General features: G+C 39.5%; 2 protein-coding genes across 3 annotated transcripts in view; both read left to right on the forward strand.

The window, feature by feature from the left end:
• Positions 1–5,552: 5,552 nt before the first annotated feature.
• On the forward strand, positions 5,553–11,625 carry LOC115629458 (TATA box-binding protein-associated factor RNA polymerase I subunit B). Of its 2 annotated transcripts, none has more exons than XM_030525925.1 (6): positions 5,553–5,745; positions 5,995–6,444; positions 6,508–6,625; positions 6,904–7,145; positions 7,218–7,422; positions 9,911–11,625. In XM_030525925.1, exons 1-6 carry the CDS (start codon positions 5,669–5,671, stop codon positions 11,561–11,563), a joined length of 2,745 nt encoding a protein of 914 aa, XP_030381785.1. In that variant the 5' UTR covers positions 5,553–5,668; the 3' UTR covers positions 11,564–11,625. The 2 variants fall into 2 exon arrangements, with proteins under 2 accessions (XP_030381785.1, XP_030381786.1); XM_030525926.1 differs by having other exon boundaries at positions 5,668–5,843.
• Positions 11,626–19,075: 7,450 nt separating this feature from the next.
• The window catches only part of LOC115629454 (protein phosphatase PP2A 55 kDa regulatory subunit-like), a 40,228-nt gene continuing 31,339 nt past the window's right edge, over positions 19,076–27,964 (forward strand). Inside the window, exon 1 of the mRNA XM_030525919.1 lies at positions 19,076–19,210. The gene's annotated coding sequence lies outside the window, so the exon portion shown is untranslated. The remainder of the gene's footprint in view (positions 19,211–27,964) is intronic.

Here is a 27,964-nt window from a genome sequence, read left to right on the forward strand (position 1 = left end):
CCAAAGCAGGTAAAGCCTCGCACACTACCCCGAAAGATTTCAGGCCGATAAGTCTCTCATCTTTTCTATTAAAGACATTCGAGAGATTAATGGGTCTCTATTTGAGAAGTAAGATCCCCCTCTCAGAGCTTTCAAGCTCTCAACACGCATACTGCAAAGGCAGATCTACAGAAACGGCACTCCATGCTGTCACTTCGGGCGTCGAAAAAGCTCTCAAAGTCAAACATTATACACTAATCGCCTTCCTAGACATAGAAGGTGCTTTCAACAATGTGTCTCCAAGCGCCATCACAAGCTCACTCACCGATCTAGGGATGGATAACTCCATTGTGGAACTGGTAAGACAGCTCCTTACTAGGCGGTCCATTAAGTCTACACTGGGGATGTCCACGGTATCCAGATATGTGAGTGGCGGAACGCCTCAGGGTGGTGTGCTCTCACCCTTTTTATGGAACGTGGCGGTTAACTCACTCCTACGATCCTTAGAAGGGATAGAGGGATGCCGCGCGATAGCCTACGCAGATGACGTGACCATTTCCTTCTCGGGTAAATTTCCTCAAACCTTGTGCGAACGCATGACTGATGCATTAAGCACACTTTCAACTTGGGCAACGTCAAGTGGCCTAAGTGTAAGCCCCAGCAAAACTGAGCTGGTACTATTCACGAGGAAATACAAAATCCCATCTCTTCGTCCCCCATTACTAAATGGGGTACCATTATCCTTCAGCAGCTCAGCCAAATATCTAGGCTTGATACTAGATAGGAAGCTGGACTGGAACTTGAACATTGAAGACAGAGTGCGGAACGCCACAATCGCACTCTATACCTGCAGAAAATCCATTGGACTGAAATGGGACATGGCCCCCTATGTGGTCCACTGGCTATATACTGCAATAATCAGACCCATACTTTTATATGGTGTCTCCATATGGTGGCCATCACTTACGAAAAACTCATCTCTTCAGAGACTTAACAAAGTTCAGCGACAGGCTGAACTAACGATCTCGGGCGCATTACGCACTACTCCAAATGATGCACTAGATGCAATTCTGGGAATACTCCCAATACATTTCATGGGAAAAATGAACGCCACGCTGGCGGCTCTTCGCATGAGAGAAACAAACCAGTGGTCAGAAGAATGCTTTGGCCATGCCAAAATTCTGAGGGGAAATGACAATATCCCATCAGTCACTGACCACTGCATCGCAGAGGAGTATCCACATACTCCTTTCCACACCATCATTCCCTCTAGGGAAGATTGGAACTTCGGCCCGCCAGGTCCAACCAATTCCATCAAAATATATACAGTCGGTTCTAAGCTGGATAACCGCGTAGGCGGGGGTGTCTTCTGCGAAGAACTTGGCATCAGAAAAGCCTTCAGGCTACCGGATCACTGCAGTGTGTTCCAGGCGGAAGTCATAGCCATTCAAGAAGCTCTTCTTATACTGCCAAGCCCAGCCACATATACCAGAGAAATCTGCATTTACTCGGATAGCCAAGCGGCTATAAAATCCCTTAATGCCATCACGTCGAACTCGACGTCAGTACAGAACTGTCGCAAATCTCTTCACGAGATGGCAACACAGCTCTCTATATACCTCATTTGGGTCCCAGGCCATAGGGATATCGAGGGAAACTGCATAGCCGATGAGCTGGCAAGACACGGTACCACCGCCTCCCTCCTTCCAGACAAGGAGAGCGTCGGTACACCGATGGCCAGCTGTAAACTGTCAGTCCGAAACCACTTTGACTTGGTCGCCAATCAAATGTGGACCACCGACACAGACTCCTTTAGAATCACACGCCAAACATGGCCAACCCTCAACAAGAGACGATCTTCTGAACTCTGCAAACTGAGCAGAAGCCAATGCTCAGTCGTAATCAGAGCCATCACAGGGCACTGGCTGGTGGGCACCCATGCCGCCAGACTAGGACTCTACCATAACGATTTCTGCAGAAGCTGCAGAGACGTGGAAGAGGAGGAAACGGTAACACACCTCTTCTGCGACTGCCCGGCCTTGTCAAGGACAAGACAACGATTCCTAGGAGACAGCCTCCTACCAAATCTATCGGCACTAGCAAACAAGAAGCCGATAGACATTTTCAAGTTCATCCAGGCAGCTGGATGGACGTAATACTCGCGCAGACATGCAGCCAAACACGGGTATTTTGGGAAGTGGACTTGTCCATGCGGTATCACAACGGGCCAATCTCCAAGGCCTAAGTGAGTCGGGGTGCATACCCTGGCTGCCGCTTCGACCTACCTACCTACATATCAGCGTTGCCGAACGCTCCAATTTTGGCGGGACGTCCCGATTTATAAATCAAAATCGGACTTTTCGGGGATAACTCGACCGTGTGTACAACGTGCTGAGGAAGCACACAGTTAAGTCAGGACTGGCATTCCGCCCGGTGCGTAACGAAGATATGTATGTATGTACGTATAACCATACATAGTACTTATTGTACTATATTTGCTATTTGGAAAATGAACTCTTTAAAAAACTTTAGAGAGCGTCGAAAGCAGAATATCCTATAGTACATAAACTTATAATTATAAGTACATTTTACTTAGCCCAGCAAAGACGGGCAAGACCTGCTAGTGTCTATATAAATGAACACATATCCATGCATACGTACAAATGTATGTACCTAATAGAGATTTGCAACGTGTAATACATGTTCGCTCACACTCGAGTGTTGACATCGTTTGAGAAAGAGCTTAGTAGAGCTGGCAAAAAATCGATGTAAAACTCGGCTAAATCGATTTTTTTAAAAGTGGCAGATGCATCGATTTTAAAAAAAAGTCGCGATTAGTCAAAGATTTTCACATGACAACTTAAAATCAGGCGAAAGTAAAGAGTAAGTAAACATTTTAAGTGTATGTATGTAGGTATATTATAATATTTAACAATGTAAAATTAATATAGATAAACAAAGTGAAACAAAAGGTCTTGGCGGATTTTCAATGGATGCATATTTACATTGTTCAATAGGTACCTACACAGCCTTACACAGGTTGCAGGTTAATTTTGTTCTTACAAATTTAAGATTGCGCCAAAAAAAATGCATCAGTGGCGAGCTGCAATGACAAGATTAGTGACTTCTCGGGGGAAAAAGGAAAGGGTTCAAAGGTATGGAGATATTTGGAAAAGGCTAAAGATGGTCAATTTGCCAAGTGTCTTTTATGTGGAACTAAATACAAAATATGCGGCAATACCACAAATATGCTTAACCATTTAAAGCGGTCTCACCCCTCGTTTGAAAGAATGTCAACTAACGAACTGCCAGACAATATTATAAAAACATATTTTACAAAGTCATAGCAGTACAAAAGTGACTCGATGCGCAACAAAAATTTAGACATGATGCCATTGATGTCCAACCATTTTCTAGTGTTGAGGATGCTGGATTCAGGAATTTTGTTAAAGAACTGGATTCACGTTATGAATTACCATCCAGAAACACAATTAAAAATGGACATATGGAAACAATGTACAGCAATTTAAAGGACAAATTAAAGGGTATGCTTGCAAAAGCAGAGCAGTGCGCCATTTTAGCAGATTGCTGGTGATCGAGGGCTAATGACCTTCACTTTACGCGCAGCAGTACTGTCGACGACATCATTATTGGTCAGCACAAATCACTCAGCTCAAAATATCGCACTTTTAATGCACTTTAATGCAAGTGCATTGATAAAAGCTTGTGGTATCTTGCAAAAGCGGCATTTTCCATGTTTTGCCCATTGCGTAAATCTCGTAGTGCAAGACCGTCTGGCATACGACTTTTTAAAACCTGTGTTGGCAAAGTGCAAGCGCATTGAAACTTTCCTCAAAAGCAGCACTATACCCTATGAAAAGTTCAAGCAAGCGCAAAATGGACAAAAGGCATACACCCTAAAGAGGTTCCTACATGATGGAACAGCGCCTATACAATGATTGAGCGAGTCTCTTAACTAAAGAGTCAATTTCATTAGTTCTTTTGAGCATATCAAAGGCTCCAGAACCTCTAACAGCAGATGATATAAGCCTACTAGAGGACCTAAAATTATTGCTAGCTCCTTTCGACGATGCCACCAATCGTATATTATCATGCTCCAAAGTAACAATTTCATTTGTAATCCCACTGTCAAGTGGCCTGGCACAAAACCTAATAGAGAAGGAACCTAATCTGAAGACAGAAAGGGAAGCAAGCTTGTTTGGTTTTAATTGAAAATATTAAAAAGAGGCTTTATCAATTTGAAGAGCGCACCACAATACGACTTGCAACTATACTTGACCCGAGAGTTAAAAAGGAGGGATCTCGGTCATCAAATAATACTGAACATGCCGTCAGATTAGTTGAAAACATGTTGACTTCCATTGGAAAAGCTTTGCCACCTCCAGAAGCCCGGCCAACACCTTATAAAGAGCCGCCACTAGCGGCTGCTGAGGCCCAACCATCCGTGTTAAGCTTTATGCACAAAACCATTGCGAGTAAGGCACGCAGCAGCAGAGTATATGCAATTTTGTCTCTCCGACAATACATGGAGAAAATGAATGAACTTGAGCAGTCTGATCCACTTGGCGGGTATGTATGTTTTCGGTTGAAAGTACCATATGATCCGTTAATTTTAGTTCACTTCCAGTACAATTCCTGCGAAATGAATGCACTAGCTTCATGCGCACTTCGCTGTTTGTGCGTTCCTGCTTTTTCCACAGAATCGGAGCGAATATTCAGCAAAGCTGGACAAATCATATCCGACCGCCGTTCTTCATTAAATCCAAAAAATGTTGATATGTTGCTATTTATCAACAAGAATTGAAGGATTAATGATATTATTGATGCCAATTAAATTCTGTGAATTCTGATTTATTATTTAATTAATTCAATGCATTTTGTTTTTATGTTTTTTATTTACTTAGCTTAAATACTTAAATACTTAATGGAAATCAATTGAATCTTTTGTTCCTTTGTTAATAAGTAGAAAGCATTTTATATTTGTATTTAAATTAGGTTTGAAAAACTCCTTTCAGTTAAAGCAAATAATTCGATTTAAGTCGATTAAATCGATATTATTGTTCGAAAAAATCGATGTAGGCAAAATCGAATTTTTGCCAGCTCTACTGAATATTAGGCGCATTCAAAAGGAAAAATGTATCACTGATATTCTCTGCTGCTATCAGTGCGATACTTTTGTGAAAGCAATGGTGTCGTTAAAATGCTAGAAGTGCTAAACGCAATGCCGTAGGCATAGAATTTTTCTATGAAAACAGCTGGAGCTAACGAAAATATGAATTTGAAAAGAAAATTGATGTGATTAGTCATAGCGAAATAGATATCTAATTGTTTTAAATATTTCAGCAGAAGTTATCAATGTTAAATGTTAAAATTTTGTTTTTATTTGTGGGAGTGGGTACAGGGTACTTCGCTGTCGGACTTTCGACTTTGGTTTCAGAGTTTTCCTCTTTAATAAATATAATACGAACATTTTATTTACACGAACCTAACTCACTGAAATATGTTAATGATATTAATGATAAACGCACGTGCGTGCATCTATTTTTGCCGTTTTTAAAGTTCGCATAAATATTTCGGAAATTAGAATAGTGCACCAAGTACTTATCTGTATTTTTCCTCACGTGCCATAATATCACTGAAAGTTAAGCAAAATTAATATTTATCGAATATGTATCAAAAGTGCCATTATATAGAGGGCTCATTGGAAACTCAATATCTCCATACCGGTGATTTGTTTTTGGTTAGGTATGACAATTCCTGATTTCGTTTTTATCAAATCTGTGACAATAAGAGCAAAACCGGCAACGAGATTAGTCAATTGCTAAAATATTACACATTCATATGTATGTATTTGCTTTCAAATCGCTGTGACACTGCAGTACCAGTGTCACTTAATTGTTACATCGATATACATATTTATATTTTTACTATGGAACTGTAATACTTATCATTGTTCATCTCTAAATCTAAATTCCTACCGACAAATTACAAAAGGCGACACGTGGGGCTAAAAGTGAGCAGCAATAACAAGATGGATTTATTTATGGAAGTAGATAATATCGTGTGCGCCGTTTGTGGGGAGCATCGGTTTAAGGAGCTCGAAGGTTTTTATTACTGCATTGAATGCGGCACCCAGAAAGAGCAGTTGCGCGCGGTGGAAGTTGGTGCCGAGGATAACAACGACACAACAGTAAAAAACAAGCATGTATCAACGAGAAGACTGAAGTCCAATCCAGCAACCGAAGAGAACGAAATTACGTCATGGGAATTTTACAATTACGTTCTACATGGTTTTTTAGATGAGTTGCTTAATATGGGTGCAAAGCCAGATTTGAAGCTGATGACACTTCAGATTTGGGCTGCGTATTTGGGCCGAATGGAGGTGGCGTTTTGTAAAAACAATGAAATGGGTCTGCCTAAGCTCAACGTGCGTGCACTACCCAGGTGAGGTGCCTAATTACTATTATTTAACAATTGTTTTATAATGTAATGTAAATTAACTCACAGAGATGCACGCGTTATCTACAATCACAGGGCGAGTAAACGCAAGCGCGAACGCTTGATTCAAAGAGAAGCGCCTCCCCATAATGAGAGGGCCAGCAGGCGAGAATGGAGAAAAACAAAGGTTTATACAAATATAAATATATTCGGCTACATTGAATAGAATAAAAAGCATGCGCAGGTCAAAAAGAGGCAACAACTGAAATAAAGTTGGTGTGCAATTATTAGTATACAATGTCAAATTTTGAAACAGCGTTCCTGCATGCATTTAAAAAAGCGAGCAAAATGAAATAGACTTAAATCGTTCTAACGTTTTTCTGTGAACGCTTATTGAATGCAATCAAAATTATTATTTAAAATTACCATTAACAAACTAATCAGTCATCTCGTATTGTCTTGTAGCGCAAGCTAGATGAATCTGGATATACGACGACAGGTTCAGTGTCCGCTTCTACAACACACACAACGCAAAGCTTAAAGCTGCAATGGTCACAAAATGCGCGGAAATCGTTAAAAAAATTTCTACCACTAAAGCATTTGGAGAAACATAGTGCAGACAACGTAGGCTTGTTGCATTGCCATAGTCTACGACCCAAGGCTGCCAGGCTCAATCTATTTGATCGGAACATATACTGTCTTAACATGTAAGGTTTTCAACTGCTTTTTGAATTAAATTTAGCCTAATATTAAAGCACACAATTTTTCATTGCATTCAGCACTAAACTTTACACGGTCCTTGCTTTAGCGCTCAATATGGTTGGCGACCATATACAACTGATCGATCTACTGCGACTCATAGACGAGGAGCATTTAACTAGTCGCTATGTGTTGGGCTATTTACCTGAAAATGTGGCGGCACAGGGAAAGGCACTGCTAAGCGAGTTAGAATGGAGCCATCAGGATGACAAGGTCCGATATAATGTAAGTGTATATATTCTATATCAAAAACAAGAGAAAAAGATACAGTCGAGACAGCCTGACAATGAAATACCCTTTACCACTCCCATGTATGAATGTCTATTCGTGTCTGTCTGAGCATGTTTGCAGTCAACCAAAGCACGAGAATCAACAACTGGCAGCGCTTGGTCAGCAAATATAATAGCTATAATTTTTTGTTAAGTCGGTCTATCATAGTGAAACTTGACATACGGACACATAATCACTGGGGGTATATACAAAATTTGAGTCCGAAATTCCAAGAATTACGGGAGTTACGATTTGCATGGGAGAGGGGGGAGGGAGGGAAAAATCCAAAATTCTGCGTATTCACAAAAGGCATCTTCGACTAAAATTTCATGTACAGAGTATAAAAATTAAAATTAATAATAAAATAAAATTAAAATTTTTCAATATATACAAAGATGGGAAAAATAAAAGAAACGACTCTTCCTTTCAGTAAAAACTTCGATCCCTAATTCCTTCTATGCACGATAATTGGTTATAGGTACTTCATTGTGATTTCGTTTTAACACGTATTTCGGCAGAAATATTTACTGTGTGCTCTGATTTGTTAGATGACCACGTTTTTGGGTTGGAAAAAATAATATAAACGCATACACTTCATGGAAAAATAGTGCACTGAAAAGCGCACATAAAACTTATTTAGGTATTATTTTAACATTATATGTAAAGGGTAAGCTAAAAATAAAAATTCTTGTACAATTTTCCTCTTAATATTGGTACAAGGTTAAGAATGGGTCGGGGATATCATTTCACAGCTACGAAAAGGGAAATCATAATTAAAATCAAAAATAAAAGCACATCAATGGCTGTAATTGCAATATTATGGCATTGATAAAAAAATAATGTGCTTTTTGCGGTTCATTATAGACCCCACAAAGTATATATATTATTGATCACCATGTCCGTCCGTCCGTCTGTATGAGCGCAAGGATCTCAGAAGGTACAAGAGCTGGAATGACCAAACTTGGTATCCAGGTTTCGCTGAGCCCTAGGCAGGTCAAGTTTTTTTTTTATACTCTGTACATGAAATGTACAGAAGTATATTGGGTTTGCGGGAGCTGAAAATGTAACAGGCAGAAGGAGGCGTGGCAGACCCCACAAAGTATATATATTCTTGATCAGCATGACGAGACGAGTCGATCTAGCCCTGTCTGTCCGTCTGTCCGTCCGTATGAACACCTGGATCTCAGAGACTATAAGAGCTAGAGACACCAAATTTTGCATAAAGATGCCTTATGTGTGTATTCTATACGAGTTTGTTTTATTTTTTTTGATTTTCCCCCCACTTCCCCCCTATGGGGGTTTTCCCGATTTTCCATTCGTATAATCGCCTACATCTCGGAGACTATAAGACCTAGAAACACCAAATTTTAGTCCAAGATGCCTTGTGTAAATATGCAGAAAATGTATATTTTGAATTTCCCTCCCTCCCCCCTCTCCCCCGCAAATCGCGATTTTCTCTAACTCCCGTAATGCTTGGAATTTCGAACTAAAATTTTGCAAATACCCCCAGTTGGTTATGTGTCCGTGTGGCAAGTTTCACTATGATAGACCGATTTAACAAGAAGTTATAGCCATAAATATATTTGCTGCTGCAGCGCTGCTCAAGCGCTTCCCGCGGCTGTTGATGCTGGTGCTTTTGTTGACTGCGAACATGCTTACACAGACACGAATATTCGAGCATAAACATACATACACTCACATAGACGCAATTGCTTTGTATATGTGCAATTATACACCCTTTACGTGAGTACGAATACCAAAAGAGGTAAAATCGATCCAAAAAAATTTTTTTTTAATTCTTTTACTTTTTTTAATTTCTATAATTATTCTAAACATATGTACGGAGTATTTCAAAGTCGGGACACCCGACTTAAGCTTTTTTACTTGTTTGTATTCTTTATGAGAATATACAAACTAAGTTTGAAGTAAATCGGATGAAAATTTTAGATTTTTCATACAAACCCGTTTTCCACCACTTGGAGCTCGAATTTTCCAAAATCCCTTCTTAGTGCTCACTTTCACTGTGAGAGGGCGTACACACATATAGCATCTTTGTGCAAAATTTGGTGTATCTAGCTCTTATAGTCTCTGAGATCCAGGTGTTCATACGGACGGACGGACAGACAGGGCTAGATCGACTCGTCTTGTCATGCTGATCAAGAATATATATACTTTGTGGGGTCTGCCACGTCTCCTTCTGCCTGTTATATTTTTCACTTCCCGCAAACCTAATATACTTCTGTACATTTCATGTACAGAGTATAAAAAGTGTATACTTGGTTTTTCGCTATTTTCTTTAGCTTTCTGATGCCTGCTACATACTTTGCACAAAGTTAATATACTCTTTTTACCCAACGGGTAAAGGATATAGATATTAAAAAAAAAATTTATTTAATAGTTTATAATTATTTTTAAAAGATAAAATCTCATTAATTTTTTTCAGTATTTTCGAACAAATATTTCGCAATTATCGCGATTTATTGGTATGAGCGGCTACCAAGTACCGGACTTAGAAGCTTTAGCTCAGCGCTATGTCTTAGAGCTAAACCTGCCTCCAGCCTTAGCGATCTACGTTATTGATCTTATAAATATGCTGCCGCCCAGGTTTATTAACGCGCGCTGGCCTCATGTTTATCCGCAGTACGAGGCGCGTGTTATGGCCTACATTATATATGCACTGAAGCTGTTGTTTGGACTGGATGATGTGAAGGAGCGTGCGATATCCGAGTCAGCAGCTGAAATAAATAAGCAACTTTGCCAATTGAACGCAACGGACACCAAGACCCCGTCATTACTTTTTGTATTCACAGAATGGATGGAATTTGTGGAGCTGCGAAAGGCACTTGTGTCCCATTATAATGAAAGTTTTGCGCGCCGCTTTGGTATAGCTATGAACCAAAGTCGCAAAGTTGACGATTATCTCAAAAAGGAGCGGAAGCAAAGAGAGCAGGAGTACAACTTCAATGAAATGCTGCTAACGCCGGCTATGCAGCGGAAGCGAGAAAACCTTTGTCTCATATTTGAAACGATGCTTAAGCAGCATTTTGGCGAATCAACCAGCAATGGTCCTCTTAAGGATCACATTGAATTCCAGCCCAGCTTGACTCCTGCCCATAGTTACTTTAAGCGCTTGCTCCTTCATGCTGCTCAAGCAAAGGATAATGCGTTGGGAGTAAACATACCACCTTATATGCTTGTGGACCACTTAGAGCGCGACTTGGATCCGTTCAAGAAGCAGACCGCTAAGGTGGAACAGTATTTGAACAAGTTCGATTGCCACCTACTCGTTCAAGAGCTTGACAGTCATTCGAAACGCCAAGTTATAGGACTTTTTCAACGCGTTGAAAGGCAGCGACCAATGCATGGCCAGCTTCAGGCAAATTGTATTATCAAAACACAAACTTGGTTAGACGACCTGCAGCGTAAAAGAAAACACTCCGATTTAAAATTCCGTTTGCCCAACTCTAATTATGGCAGCCAATATCAGAAGAAACTCTTAGAGCGCGCACAACGGAGGCAAATGCGAGAGTCAGCTAATCCCTTTTGGGACATAAAAGCTTCACCAAAGTTTTTAATGCAGTTGCGACAGGAGCGAGTGCCACTGAATGATTTGCATTCCATTCAAATATTCAATGAATCGAACATGGAGCCATTGCGTGTTCCCTTAGCACACCCTCGTCGCTATCTAAGTCAACAGTCTTCCATACAAGTAACACCACAGAAGGAACCAAAACACAAGGACAACGCGCCCAGCGAGCAGCCGCAGGTAGAGCGGCAATCCGAGCAAGAACTGACATTGAAAATATCTAACTTTGATTGCTGGCTGTTGCATGGCTGCGTGGGAAAACTCTCGTATAACAACATGCGGGAGTTGACGACAATGTTTCCCTGCTCTTTTCGTTGGCTTCTGGACACCTGTGCCGCCACAATTGGTGTCAACCAGAACATTTTGTATGAGCAATTGCTTGTGATAGAGGTAATGTTTCATCATGGGATCGAAAATTTGAGCTCCCATGATGATCATCTTCGTCTAAAATACAACTGCATGAACAAGGATATAAATATGTTGATTAAAACGTATAGAGATAAATGGTAGTTAGTTGAAAAAGTATCGAAAATGTGTAAATTGTAAAATATACAAGTTTTTCCTTATTGACATCCATGCCTTACAATTGTTTTAAGGGGAATTGAATGTTGAATAATTCCTTTACGAATTATAACCAGGGTTCGTAAAATGTGCCCATAAGGAATGTTGCTGCGGGTATTTGTGAGCCGCTGCCGAGTGCTCGTTCGTGTCAGGCAGGCGTATGTGCGATGTTCTAACTTAATATATTCTTTATTAATCTGGAGAGACTTTTACAATGTGTGTAAGTTTTATATCTTCCGAGAAAAGTCTCTTCTTCCCTGATGCCACGGTTATAACGATTGCCGCTGCACCGGTTCGCTCATCAGCTATGTGTGTCACAGGGCTGCCACAGTACTCCTCTCCAGACAAGTCACGGATTATGAGGGTTGGTTTGATGTATCTTTCTTTCATATGTTCTAAGTAGCGAAGTTTGGTTCATCGAAACGGTTTCCTCAATTGCCATGAATGCGGGTTTGAGCCTGTCAATCGACACGGCCGTTTCTTGGCTTGGATATAATCTGGTGTGGTCCCGAATAAGGTGGCTTGACAACATCGTTGCGTACAAAAACATGTGAGCAACTATGAATATCCTTCAGCAGGAATAGTTTTGGCTTTATGTGATATGATGCTGGAGTTGGTCTCACCGCCTGCATGCTGCTACGGAATTGGCTGACGAACTCACGTGGGTCCGATGGGACGTCCAGGTCATAAAAATACTCATTTGGAAGTCGAAGTGTACATCCATACAACATTTCCGAGGCAGATGACTGAAGGTCCTCCTTAAAGCAGGTGCGGAGCGCAAGCATAACAGTTGGAAGTATTTGGTCCATGGTACCTCCGGGTGGCACATTAAAGCGGCTTTCATTGATCTGTGCCAACGTTCAATCATCCGGTTTGACTGTGGGTGGTATGGATGTGTCCGCTACCAGTCATTTTTGCAAGTAACCTGAAGAGTGCAGACTCGAATTGTGACCCTTGATCGGTCGTGATCGTCAATGGGCAACCGAAACGCGATATCCAGCGTGTCCATAGAGCCTCGCAGATAATCTCTGCTGTCATGTCTTTGATAGGTTCAGCCTCCGGCCAGCGAGAAAATCTGTCAATAATAGTGAGGCAGTATCTATAGCCGTCAACCAGGGGTATGACCACAATATCAAGATGTATATGGTCAAATCTACCATCAGGAACAGTAATTTTGTTTGGCAACACAGAATTGTGCCTGTGAATTTTAGCTCGCTGACATGGTAGGCAATTTCTTGACCACTTCAAAATATCCTTTCGCATTGACGGCCATACGTAACTCCTACAAATCTATCTCAGTGAGGATCTGCTACTCGGGTGTGACAGGCCATGAACTCTTGCAACTACATTGAGTCGCAGCACTTGTGGAATATAGGGACGCTTTGTTCCAGTAGCAACATCACAGTACAAATAAACTTGATTGTCGATTTGAACACGCTTTAATTTAAGTGTGGTGTGGCCGTTTAAGATGTCTTGCAACTCGTTGTCTGATAACTGGGCCGCTTCGATGCTTTTTGCATCCATCATAGTTGGCATCGTGATGGCATTGATCCTAGATAAAGCGTCTGCCACTACATTTTCAGTTCCGCTCACATTCAAAATGTTTGTGGAGAACTGACAGATGAAACCCAATTGCCGTAATTGGCGCTCTGATGCCTTCTCCGGATTCTGAGCGAAGGCGTGTATAAGTGGCTTATGATCTGTCTTGATGATAAAGATTCGTGCCTCCAGCATGTGCTTGTAATATTTAATTGCCTCATAAATTGCTAACAGCTCCCTATCGTATGTGCTGTATCTGCTTTCTGTTGCGCTCAGTTTTTTGGAAAAGAAACTAAGAGGCTCCCAAATACCTTCATTGTGTTGTTCCAATACTGCGCCAATGGCTGTGTCCGAGGCATCACCAGTCAAGCTCAGATTTGCATGTGGACTAGGATGTGTTCGCAGATGGTTTGTGGCCGAGTGTATTGTGTGATTGCTTTTATTCGATTTTCGGAGGGCTTAATGCCTTTGCTGCTGACGATGTAGCTCAATGAACAAACTTCAGACAATCCAAATTGACACTTGTTAAGGCCATCTTGTTTTCAAGATGCTGAGAACTCTATTGACATGCTGCGTATGCTCCTTAGTTGAGCTTGATATAATAAGAATGTCATCAATGTAGCAAAATACATAGTCGATTCCACGAAAGAGTTGATCCATGAATCGTTGGAACGTTTGTGTAGCATTTTTGAGCCCAAACGGCATTTTCAAAAATTCAATCAATCCAAACGGTATGTACACTGCTGTTTTTTCAACGTGTTCTGGTGCCATTGGAATCTGATAGTATGCTCGTTCTAGGTCGAGTGTTGTGAAAATTTTTTTGCCGTGCAGGCGGTCAGCAATATCATGAATATGTGGTATCGGATAACGATCAGGAACTGTTACTGCGTTCAACTTGCGATAGTCCCCACATGCGCGCCACCCGCCATCAGGTTTTGCCACCAAATGAAGCGGGCTCGCCCAGGGACTTTTGGAATAACGACAAATTTTGCCATCGATTAGTTGATGAATTTGTGATTTTGCCGCCAAAAGTTTTTCGCCCATCAGCCGTCTGGGCCGATCTGCCACAGGTGCTCCAGATGTTAAAATATAGTGGCGGACTCCATGTCCATCACATGTACTCTCTAGTGCAGTCATATTTTCTGCATCCACGTCGTTTCTTTGAGAACGTGTCTCATGTTGATTTACGTCACAGCTCAGGATAGCCTGCGAGTTGCCCGATGGGTTGCTGGAAGCGTTGTTTGTTGAGATGATGAGACGTTGTTGGTTAATGTCGACTAGCAGATGGAACTGTGCTAGGAAGTCAGCGCCAATTATTGCGTTCTGGACATCAGCGACAATAAAGGACCATTTGAATAAACAGCCCAGACCCAAGGCTGCTTCGATTTGCGTAGTTCGTCCTTTAGCTTGTCGAATTTCTGTGAAAGGGTTTGCAAAGCGGCAGCAACGTCTGTAAGGCTGGATTTGTTGCTACTTACCGCTTCCAGATTAGCCGACAGCTCAGCGGCGTTGTTTTGTAATGACATTATGTATGTTGAGGTGCTATTTTCCAGCATTTTGTTTACTATCTTTGCCAAATTGTTGAGGTCAGTTTCCTCCCAAACAGAAATGAACGGGCGAATTGACGCTGGAAGCTCAGCCAGGAAAAGGTTACGGTTAATGGCTTCACAACCATTGACAGGTGCCAGGCGACGCATGTGTGCTAAGATTTCTGACGGCTTTTCCCAGACATATCATGGCCTTGTAAAAGCCGCTTGATTTTGGAGTCCTCTGACTCGCCGAATGCCTCATGCAGTCGTATTTTTAGCGCCGGATACTTGTTAGTAAGGGGCGGCTGTGTTATGAGATCCTCGACGGCCAAAACCACATCCTCATTCAGGTGTATTGACACCAAGTCAAATTTACGATCGTCCGCTATAACATTGTGTAAATTAAACATGCGTTCCAATTGTGCAAACCATAGTTGCGCGTTGGCTTTGTTAAAATTTGGAATGTTTATTTGTGGACAATGTTGCGAACTTGGTGTGGGGGATTGTGGAGCTGATAATTGAAGTAGTTGCAGTTGCACCTTCAACTCCTGAATCTCTTCATTCAGGGTCGTAAAATTGTTCGGCGTTACTTGCACGTTGTTCGTTAGTTGTGGAGCGCAAAAAGTAGCGATTGTTTGGCATGAACAGTTGATTCTTAAAGTTGGGGTCACCACTTTGGCTTTGTTAAGCCATTTAAACTCAAGTTCTAACTTAATATATTCTTTATTAATCTGGAGAGACTTTTACAATGTGTGTAAGTTTTATATCTTCCGAGAAAAGTCTCTTCTTCTTCCCTGATGCCACGGTTACAACGATTGCGGCTGCACCGGTTCGCTCATCAGCTATGTGTGTCCCAGGGCTGCCACAGAAATTTTGAATCTAGCGCTCCCTGGTGGCGCTATCTATATGTCGACTGGTGCGTTAGAATCTGCTATCTTTATCGATTGTCCAGTGAGAATTTCATGACATTTCATCGATTGGAAGTGAAATTATTGCGTTTTAATTGTCAGTATGTTTGTGTTATCGGTGCGAAAATGAGCTTCGAACAAAGAGCCAACATTAAATTTTATTTTAAAATTGGTAAAACTTTTACCGAAACGTTTCAATTGATGGAACAAGTTTATGGCGATGATTGCCTATCCCGTAGCAGAGTGCACGAGTGGTTTCAACGTTTTCAAAGTGGTCGTGAGGACATAAATGACGATCTACATGTGGGCCAATCAAAATTCGTGATCACCGAAAATTCCATCGAAACTGTGAGGCTTGCACCGGCATACTGGCGGCCATACCGGCCAACGAGCTAAAACACTCGTTCTGCTTTTGGATCGTGGAAAAAGCTGTATTGAAGCAGAAGGAGACTATTTTGAATAAAATAAATTGATTTTGCCAAAAAAAACCATTTGTTCTGTTTTATACTCTGTACATAAAATGTACAAGAGTATATTAGGTTTGCGGGAGCTGAAAATGTAACAGGCAGAAGGAGGAGCGGCAGACCCCACAAAGTATATATATTCTTGATCAGCGTGACAAGACGAGTCGATCTAGCCTTGTCTGTCTGTCCGTCTGTCTGGATGAACGCAAGGATCTCAGAAACTATAAAAGCTGGAACAACCAAAGTTGGTATCCAGATTCTCCTAGGTCCGAGAAAAGACGAGTTTATTTTATTTCTTGGAATTTTTCCCCCCTTCCCCCGCTACAGAATTTCGTCAATACCATCCACATTTAACAAATTTACATTAACCAAACTTTGCACACATAATTTATACATAATACTACTTTTGTTTCAAATTTCATCTAAATCGGTTAATTCTAAGAAAAGTTATTAGCGAAACCAATTTCCTACAGTACAACCCCCAAACTGCAGCAACAAGTTCGCTCTTCTTCTTCCTCTTTTACTTCTGCTATGGGCGCTGTCGGGCTTGCTCGACTGTAGCGTTCTCTCTTGTTATACTCTGTACATGAAATGTACAAGAGTATATTAGGTTTGCGGGAGCTGAAAAATGTAACAGGCAGAAGGAGGCGTGGCAGACCCCACAAAGTATATATATTCTTGATCAGCATGACGAGACGAGTCGATCTAGCCCTGTCTGTCCGTCTGTCTGTCTGTCCGTCCGTATGAACACCTGGATCTCAGAGATTATAAGAGATACAGACACCAAATTTTGCACAAAGATGCGTTATGTGTGTATTCTATACGAGTTTGTTTTATTTTTTTGATTACCCCCCCCCCCCCCCCCCCCCCCCCCCCCCACACACACACACACACACACACACACTTACCCCCTATGGGCGTTTACCCGATTTTCCATTCGTACTATCGCCTATATCTCGGAGACTATAAGACCTAGGGACACCAAATTTTAGTCCCAGATGCCTTATATGAATACGCAGAAAATGTGTATTTTGTAATTTCCCTCTCTCCCCACTCTCCCCCGCAAATCGTAACTCCCGTAATTCTTGGAATTTCAAACTTGGCAAATAACTCCATTTAGTTATTATAAGTCCAAATGCCAAGTTTCATCATGATATACCGATTTAACAGGAAGGTTTAGCCATATATGTACATTAGTGCCCGCAGCTGTTGTTGTTACTGCTTTGCTCAGGCACACGAGACATACACAGACACATACAAATACACACATACACGCATAATTATTCTACACATATGTACAGAGTATTTCAAAGTCGGAATACCCGACTTTAGCTTCCATACTTGTTTTTTTAAAAGTCCTGTTTACTTTGGAACACACCTTGTATTTCAAGGCGGAAACCTTGCTACGATACTTCACAGGTGCACTGTGAACTATTTTGAATATATCCACAAAATTTGATCAAAATCGGCTCAGCGGCTTCGGAGTATATAGGGAATCTATATATATAAAACAACTTGTCCTGACTGACTGATTGGTATTCAATGCAAAGCCCAAACGGTAAAAGCTAGGAAGCTGAAATTTGGACTCAAGTATCCTTTCATAGTGTAGGTGCCCACTAAGAAGGGATTTTGCAAATTCGAGCTCCAAAGGGGGGAAAACCGGCTCCAACGTTTGTATGAAAAATCTACAATTTTCATCTGATTAACTTCAAACATAGTTTGTATACTCTCAGAAAAATTCCAAGAAAAACTGTATACTTGGTTTTTTTAAATTTTTTTGGGGACTGAAATATATATTTTCCTGAAAAAAATGGGGCACAAAAGGAAACCGCGTCAACAGCCCACAGCCCAAACGGCAAGAGCTATGAAGCTGAAATTTGGACTCAAGTATCCTTTCATAGTGTAGGTGCCCACTATGATTTTGGAAAATTCGAACTCGAAAGGGGGGAAACAGGCTTCAACGTTTGTATGAAAACTCAACATTTTTCAACCAACCGACTTAAAACTTGGTTTCTAAAGTCAATAAAAGAATACAAATAAAACTGAAAACTCGGTTTTTTAAATTTTTTCTTGGAGACTGAATTATTGGGGCTATCTTGGGGCACAAAAAGGATCCGCGTCAACAACCCAAACGGTAAGAGCTAGAAAGCTAAAATTTGAGTTCAAGTATCCTATCATAGCGTAGGTGGGCACTAACTGGAAAATTCGGGCTCCAAAGGGGGAAAGCTAGCTCCAAAGTATATTTGAAAAATCTCCAGTTTTCCACTGATCAAATGTGGTTTTCGCGACCCATAAAAGAAAACATAACTATATCTTCAAATTGGCATTCAACGATTTTCGAAATATAGAATATGTTTTTTACTTGCCATATGCAGCAACAATAAATAACAAAGAACACAAAATATCAAACAGTTAGGGACATCACATAAACACACTTACACAGTGACACACTCACAGACACAAACAGAGATGGGCAAAAGAGCTAAAGACACCAAAATTTTGCACAAATTTTGCACTATTTTGTTTCATTATGATAGGTCAGCTGTAAACGCAGTTATAGCCATAAACGCAATATCTGCCGGTATCTGCTGTTGCTGTTGGTGCTCTGGCTAAGCTCTGTTCTGACACATAGACACAATCCCGATTTATTGAAATGTATATAAACATATGTACATACATACATATGTACGTTTATATGTTCATATGAAGTATGTACAAGAAAAACTAAGCATCCAAAGATTTATGCACAAAAATCTAAGCGTGCGCGCAACTGTCGCCAAAGAGCGAGCGAGGGGAGGCACCCAACAGGCAAACCACGCAACAATTGCAGTATTCACAGCATCACCGAGCTTAGTGCTCATTTTATCGACGCCGCGTTGTGGTCGACTGTCGGTTTTGCGGTTTCACACTGTGTTCAATAAGCCCATGTTGCTGGTATTATAACTCGTGCGCGCCACTTTTGAATTGAAATAATCAACAGTGAAACTTCAAACTATGTTAAGCGATATACATACATACATATGTATCTCAAATTAACAAACAGTTGTAAACAAAACCAATCAGAAATCACGTTAAAAACCAAATAGTAGACTACGATCCAAAATCCAGTTTCTAAAGACAATACATCTTATCTTTCGTACATACCAGTATACATAGGTACATATGTACATTTACGCAAATACCATATATTTTGACTTATTAGTTTTTATTTCTTAATTGATTTTTAATTATGACAAATTACTGTTTTACTTTACACACATGGAATAAATTATACACATACGTACATATGTACATACTTATGTACAGTACACCTGATCTGATTCACGTAGACGTAATATACTACACGTCTTTATATGTCATATGTATGTATGTATGTATGTAAAACTAAAGGTAGCCATTCACCTATCGCTGGTTTTAGTTGACGTTCTCGGCATGTGGTTTTTAAGGTTAACAACTGTGTATGGCATCACTGCTTTACCTTTACACTACGTCAATGTAGCCGTTCTGGTACACACATATATATGTATGTATATATGTACATATGTATATACATACATTTACTAAATGTGCGAAGTTATAAACTACCATACATTTCTATTTGTATATGTATATACATACATACATATGTATGTGTTTTTATATTCAAGTACATCCATATGTACATACATATACAGCCACAATTAATACATATGTAAGAGCTACTGATATTTTGTGTGGCAAATATTTACTAAGCTGTTTGCTTTAGCAAATCTTACTATGGTACCGGCTTGTGCATACGTATGTATGTATTTTCATATATATTCATGGATACAATGTACATGGTACGACACTGAAATTCATAGCGCATTCGGCGTTCTCTTTGAATGACGTCACAGAAGGCGTTGTGACTTTTATAGCCAGTAAAAGAAGATTTAAAAAAATAAAAAAATACTGCATGGCGGTACCCCACAAAGTCTATAGCTATGTATAGTATATATATTTCTAGATCGGATTGCCAAAATCTGCCAGACAGAATAGGATCAGGTCAGGAATATTGGAAAGTTTAAGAACTAGAGTTACACATGTTCTGTGAAGTGTGTAAAAGAGCGAGTTTACATTTGAACCCAAAGGATAAAAGAGCAAACTAACTAAACTGAGAAAACGAAATGATGCAGCCATGTCCGTCTGTATGAACGAAAGGTTCCAGGTTCCCCTAATCACTAGACAGACCAAGCTTGTTCATTTTTTCTGCTCCACCCCGCACTAGCCCGTTATTACTAATTTTTCATAATTCCCGTAATTCTTGGAATATTCAATGTTTATAATTTCCACCTATAGCGTCCTGCCCCTGCTTCGCACTGGTATTTTTAGATAAATTTTAAAAATTATACATTTTATAACACACACAAACTTAACACAGATACACCATACTTTTTGCTATGAGTTACTAATAAGTGAACTTTATTTTGGATATTATTATTTTAATTATTTTTTGTTCGTTTTTAGATTTTTTTGTTATTCTTTATTACGTAGAGGTTCTCTGGTAAAGATATCTGATGTTTTAGTTTGTGGCTGCAAAATAAATTGATTTTCAGGAGCTCCGACTCGTGATAGCTCAACATACAGTAAAACATTGCTTTCGTATGTCGATCGCTACTAATTCGAAGGCTTGGCCTTGGGACTACCGGAAATTGAAGCCATATAAATTATCAAATTGGAGCATCGGTATCCTCGTTATATGAGCTAGTTGAGCAGTTGCTGGGCCGTTGATAATAATTGCTACACTTAAATTGTCCTGCAATTCCTTATTACACAGCCTCGTCCCATTGCACATGCTTGGAAGGCTTTAATTTCTCAAAAGCATGATTGCAATTCCGAATTTTACTGTCAATTCATGTGGCGGCAGTCCAAAAAGGTTTAGTGAATTTAAATGCCTTTAATATTAATCACGGTGTCGATCGATTTGGGGGCTTTTGAATAATATTGCCTAAATATTTAAAGTGACAATGTTTCGAGGATGATTATGAACTAACATGCTATTCAGGAGTTTTTAAGGTAATTTTTTTATACCTTTGGTTACATTATTGGCATTTTAGTAAGGATTCCATTCTTTTTAGCAAATATAATATAGCCCATGTTAACCGTCATAGTAAAAACTATGAAGCTGAAATTTGGGCTCATGGATCCTATCATAGTGAAGGTGCCCACTAAGAAGGGATTTTGGAAAATTCAAGCTATAAAGAGGGGAAAACGAACTCCACAAGTTTGTTTGAAAATTCTGCATTTCTGCACCGATTAACTTTAAATTTGATTTTTATAATCTATAAGAGAATACAAACAAAACTGCGTACACGAAATTTGTGGTGGAGCTTGAATTATTGGGGTATTAATATTTATTCACCTTTTCAAATGAAAAAAGTTTGTGTTATAAATTTTCTCCGATCGATTGGGGACTGTAATTAACGTAACTAATTCTACAACTTTGCGTTCAAGGATTTTCAAAATATGCATTTTACAAATGCAGGCAGGAGAAACAATACAAAATATCAAACAGTTGGGGACAACTAAGTATACACACACATACAAGCAGCTGTTCGTGTAGTTGCGTGCAAACGATTGATATAGCCAAAGCAAAATGTGAGACACTAATGTGTGAATGTACACACATACATATGTAAATGTTAATTAATTAAAAATTTTTTAATATTTTTAAAAGTAATTTTTTCTTTGTTTAGTATATTTGGCATTAGGGTTTTCATTAGTAACTTCATGCAGCAACAACAAATTACAAATAACGCAAATATGAAATAGTTGGAGACATCATATACACACACTCACACACAGAACAAGCAACAGTTCGTGTCGATGTGTGCGGTTCTCTACGTACGGTTGAAAAAGTAAAGAGAAACATGCATGCATGCATATGTACATACATATGTATGTATGTATGCCTGTGTACGTACATATGCATATGTACATATGTATGTACATTCGTATGTATGTATGTATACATTGGACAATCGAGCACTGTTGTTTGATTGTGATAAATAATGTTCTATGGTTTTAAATCAAATTTTTAAAACGAAAAACAACATCAACTGCAAGTCATTGGCTCGCGCTTCTTCTTTCGTATTGATCATTTACGCCTGTTAATTTTAAAGGCAAAATGCCAAAAGTTTACAGTTACCGTCGCTAGGCAACGACTGCGTAAGCGATAGTAAAGCAGAAACCGCGTTGCGGGCAGTTTACATATGTACATATGTATGTTTGTATATGATTTGTTCTAATTGATCTCAATAAATTATAAGATATTATTTAAATTTTCTGTTAATTGCATTCAAACTACGATGGAATTATTGATTGTATCGACGGATTCAACTATCGATAGTTTTGATGCTCTAGCACATAGAGCATCCGACACATGCCCATCTCTAGCATCTCAGCTGATCGCATATTTACAGCGACTTATGTATGTATGTATATAGGCGGATAACACCTGCATGAAAAATGTATTTGTATGTACATATCAGCGTTGCCGAACGCTCCACTTTTGCCGGGACGTCCCGATTTATAAATCAAAATTAAAGGTCCCGCGTCGGACTTTTCGGGGATAACTCGACCTTGCGTACAACGTGATGAGGAAGCACACAGTTAAGTCAGGACTGGCAGTCCGCCCGGTGCATAACGATGATATGTACTGTTATGTACGACGCGTCAGTATTGGGAAACCTCAAATGGCGTCAGACGAAGGGGATGGCAACTCGCGCAATTAACAGCTGGCGCGCGCCGATACCAACACCGAGTACTCGTGCGTGAGGTGCGAGGATAAGTGCTACCATTTATGGGGTGAGATGGGGTGACAAAAGTCACTGAGCAGAAGGAAAACCAAAGCAAGGTCATTTAAGGGAGCCGGCAAAAGATGCCAATACCGGCTCAAGGTAGGGAGGGCCACGCATCTACATGACACCAAAGTAGCCAGCACACCACCCAAATTCCACAGGCGTCCCCCAGCCGACAATATGAGTAGGTGTGTTTTGAAAAAAAGTCGGTCGAATCTGACCCTGAGCCGATTGTACTATATTTGCTATTTGGAAAATTAACTCTTTAAAAAACTTAAGAGAGCGTCGAAAGAAGAATATCATATAGTAAATTAACTTATAATTATAAGTACATTTTACTTAGCCCAGCAAAGACGGGCAAGACCTGCTAGTATTAGTATAGATTTCATATTTATACCCTGTACCCAAAGGGTAAAAGGGTATATTAGTTTTGTGCGAGTGTACATGGAACACACAGACGCAGACCCCACAAAGTATATACATTCTTGATCAGGATGACAAGCCGAGTCGATATAGCCATGTCCGTCTGTATGTCCGTCTGCCTGTATGAACGAACGCAAGGATCTCAGAAAGTATAAGTGCTAGAATAACCAAACTTGGTATCCAGATTCTTCAGAGCCCGAGAAAGGACAAATTTGTTAATTTTTTCTGATGCACCCCCACACTCCAGTTAGTGATTATATATCCGTATACCAAGTTTCATTATGATAGGTTGATCAGAAGGAAAGTTATAGCCGCAGCTGTATTTGTTGCTGCTTTGACATACATAATTATGTACATTTTATTTAATTAATTAATATTTCTACATATAGGTATTATATAGGCATAATATTTTAAAGTATTATTAATTATGTAAATTTTAATTAATTAATTAATATTTCTACATATAGGTATTATATAGGCATAATATTTTAAAGTAGGGGAATCCGACTTGTTTAAAATGTAAACATTGCATTCTGGTTCTCCTAGAGCTTTGCTAAGATCGCCAAGTCTCATCTTAATGACGCAACTTTAAAGTCGAAGAAATGTGAAAAGCTTTTGTTTTGTTTCGAGTGCGTACTGCACTGCTACACGCTTTGAATGTATGCACGTCCATAAGCATTCTCGTATGTAAGGATGAAACTATACAAGAAAGTCGGAACGCCATAGTATTTAACATGTTAAAGGAGGTGTGGCATGATATAGGTTCTTACAATCTGATCACATTTGACCCAAATTGATTAAAAAAAAGTATGTATTTTGAAACAAATCTTTATTATCACCTTCAAATTAGGCTTTTTTTGAGCTAAAGCAAGCGTGCCAATGGTTAATATATATTTCTCTAACTTGTTGTACGCTTCGGCAGTTCCTTTAGTTCCTTCAGCGAATAACTTTAATCGATTCATGGCGCGCGTTCCCCGTGCAAACAGGAATAAACTACCAGGATCCAAATCTAAAATACGTTGGCTGCGAAATGACATTTGTTCCGTGTTTGGGCAATAATACAGTCACAATTAAGCTGAAATGTGCGGCACATAATCGTTGTGAAAAATCCATGAAGTCGTTTTAAGGTACGAGCTTGGCGGGACGCGCTTTATATCCCATACAGTGACCAAAATTTGTTGAGTTTATCTATAAGTGAGAGCCTCTGTAATCTCTCAAAAAGGAAAATCCCTTTACTTGAACGATTTGATCGTTGTTAACAAAAATTTTTGACGACTTTTTCTAAACGCTTTATGCCATTCGAATACTTCCTTTTTTTTCGTACTTCGATAAAGTATACTCCCCGAAATACTCTTGCAACATTTTCCATTGGGAACACAAATGCATTCAACTTTTTGTTCATAGTAAAAAATTAATTAACTAAATTAATTTAATTAATTAACTAAATATTAACTAATTAAATATAAAATATTCCATGCATGCATACATACATTTACATTTACATCAGAATCGTGCCTTATGCGTGTTTGTGTACTTGTACATATGTATGTATGTGTGCATTGGGCCTGGTTATGTGGCTATAACTTTCCGATCATTCTATCATAACGAAACTTGGTATACGGATATATAATCACTAACCTAATGTGACTACCAAATTTCAGGAATTACGGGAGTTATAGAAAATCGGGTATAGGGGGAGAGTGGGGGGGGGGGGGGTGGATCAGAAAAAATGAACAAACTCGTCCTTTCTCGGGCTCAGGAGAAACTGTATACCAAGTTTGGTTATTCTACCACTTATACTTTCGGAGATCCTTCCGTTCATACAGACGGACATGGCTATATCGACTCGGCTTGTCATGCTGATCAAGAATATATATACTTTGTGGGGTCTACCAAGCCTCCTTCTGTGTGTTCCATGTGCACTCGCACAAAACTAATATACCCTTGTACCCTTTGGGTACAGGGTATAAAAAGTGGAAAAGCTGTACCTAGGTATACAATATCTATAGAAATTAAAAAAATAATAATTTAAATGTCCGCTTTCAAGTACCATATTCCTATGTGTAGAATATTTAAATAAATTAAAACAAACTAACAAAATTGAAAAAAAAAAAAATGAAATTGTAATCATTTTTTTCTTCGAACTCACGTAAATGGTGTATGTTGGAACATATATAGTACATCAGAATTCTGATGTCAATGTGCAGAATCCCAAAAATGGTATAGTTTTGCACATATTAGTATACGCAAAGGGGAAAAGGGTATATTATGTTTGCGCAAAGTGTGTAACAAGCAGAAGCAAGCATCTGCGACCCCATAAAGTACATATACTTGTACGTGCTCTTAAAAGTTCTCATCGCATTGAATCCGTGCATACAGGTTTAGCACCTTAACAATACATGTTCACAAATATAAATAGCCTAACCTCGAGCACTTCTGTGCGACGATTAATAAGTAAGTCGTGGTTTATGCTTATCTATTTGTTTTAGCATTCTGGCAGGATGGAGTCCTCTTGCAAGCAAACTGCGGTGCCTCAGTAGCCTGACAATAGGGATTCACGTATATTTTTATACCCTGCACCTAAAGGGTGAAAGGGTATACTAGTTTTGTGCGAATGTATGAAACACATAGAAGGGGCAGTTGCAGACCCCACAAAGTATATATATTATTGATCAGTAAGACAAGACGAGTCGATATGGCCATGTCCGTCTGTCAGTCCGTCCGTAAGAACGCAAGGATCTCAGAAAGTAAAAGAGCTAGAATAACCAAACTTGGTATCTAGATTCTCCTAGATATCCTAAGTCCGAGAAAGTTTTCTTTCGATACACCCCCCGCTGCCCGTGCCCTGCCTGCAGCTCTGCCCGCAGTTGTTGTTGCTGTGGCTGCATACGATTCTGATGTACATTTATTCTATTGAAATTGTACATAAACACTTATGTATGTATGCATGTGTTGAATATTTTATATTTAATTTAATTAAGTAATTAAATTAATAAAAAAAATTAAAAATATATACTATATACTATACTAGTATTGTGCGAATGTATGTGACATACAGAAGGAGGCGTGGCAGACCCCCAAAAGTATATATATTATTGATCAGGGTGATATAGCCATGTCCGTCCGTCTGTATGAGCGCAAGGATCTCAGAAGGTACAAGAGCTAGAATGACCAAACTTGGTATCCAGGTTCCCTTGAGCCCTAGGCAGGTCAAATTTGTTTTTTAATTCTGATTCTCCGTGATGTAAGCAGCTGATATGAGACACCATGCACGAGGCGCGGTGTCAGCATGTTTGAGGTACAGGGCTAGCTTTAGTTATAAGAAATAATGTTCTTAGCAGTTAGTTGACTTTTGTCTATAAAACCTAGAGACACAAAATTTTGCACAAAGATGGCATATGTGTGTACGCTGTGCAAGTTTGTTTTATTTTTTGGATTTTCCCCCCACTTCCCCCCTATGGGGGTTTTTCTGATTTTTCATTTGTATGATCGCCTTATATCTCGGAAACTATAAGACCTAGGAACACCAAATTTTGGTCCAAGATGCCTTTTGTGAATACGCAAAAAATTTGTATTTTGGAATTTCCCTTCCTCTCCACCGCAATCAATAACTCCCATATTTCTTGGAACTCAAACTTTGCAAATACCTCCAGTTAGTGATTATAAGTCCAAATGCCAAGTTTCATAATGATAGGCCAATTAACAGGAAGTTATAGCCATATATGCACATAAGACCAAGCAGTGCCCGCAGCTATTGTTGTTGTTACTGCTTTGCTCAGGCACACGAGGCATACACAGACATACACAGACACATACAAACACAGACATACACGCATAATTATTCTACACATATGTACAGAGTATTTCAAAGTCGGGATACCCGACTTTAGCTTCTCTACTTGTTTTTCTTAGAATCGTTTAAACTACCAAGTTTGATTAGTGTGCGCTCAGCCATCTCCGAAATTCAGGTGCTCATCCAGACGGACGGACGGACATGTCCAGATCGATTTCTGTCGTCATGCTGGTTATATTCATATGTGCTTTTCATAATCTTAATATACCGTTTTTACTCTACGGGTACATGGTATACAAATGGGTAAATACTATATTGGAATTCTTGATTTACAGAGTATGTGAAGACCAAATGAACATAACAATAACTTTTAGTTATTTAAAATTATCATTATTTAAAATTATTTTGGTATGAAAAATAAATTTGAAGTATGTACCTTATTTCAATGTTTACAAACCAAGTTTGAAATCCATACAAATGTCTTACTAAGAATATACCAACTGTAACCCTCTTAACAAAATTCTTCTTCTTCTTGTTTTCCCCCTTTTGGGTTTCGAATTTTTCAAAACCGCTTCTTAGTGCATCAGTCATCCAGTCAGGACAAACTGTTTTATATACTCGTATATGTATAGCCCGATATCTTCATCTTATGGCAAAAGCAGCTCAAAATCTTTACAAGCCCCAAGAAACAGAGAATATAACAATTCCAGCACTAGTGAGTCTTATACTGCCCAACTTCAACTTTATTCTAGCAACCCCAACAATAATACTTCAAATTTAAAGGCTCAACTAAAAGCTAAACAAACTGTAAAACGGGTGATACCAAACAAAGTAAACAACATAAGTACGAGAGCTTGGATGAACTTATCGAGAGAT

This window comes from Scaptodrosophila lebanonensis, unplaced genomic scaffold (genome assembly GCF_003285725.1).
Source record: "Scaptodrosophila lebanonensis strain 11010-0011.00,11010-0021.00 unplaced genomic scaffold, SlebRS2 tig00000150-arrow-arrow-pilon, whole genome shotgun sequence".
NCBI lineage: Eukaryota > Metazoa > Arthropoda > Insecta > Diptera > Drosophilidae > Scaptodrosophila > Scaptodrosophila lebanonensis.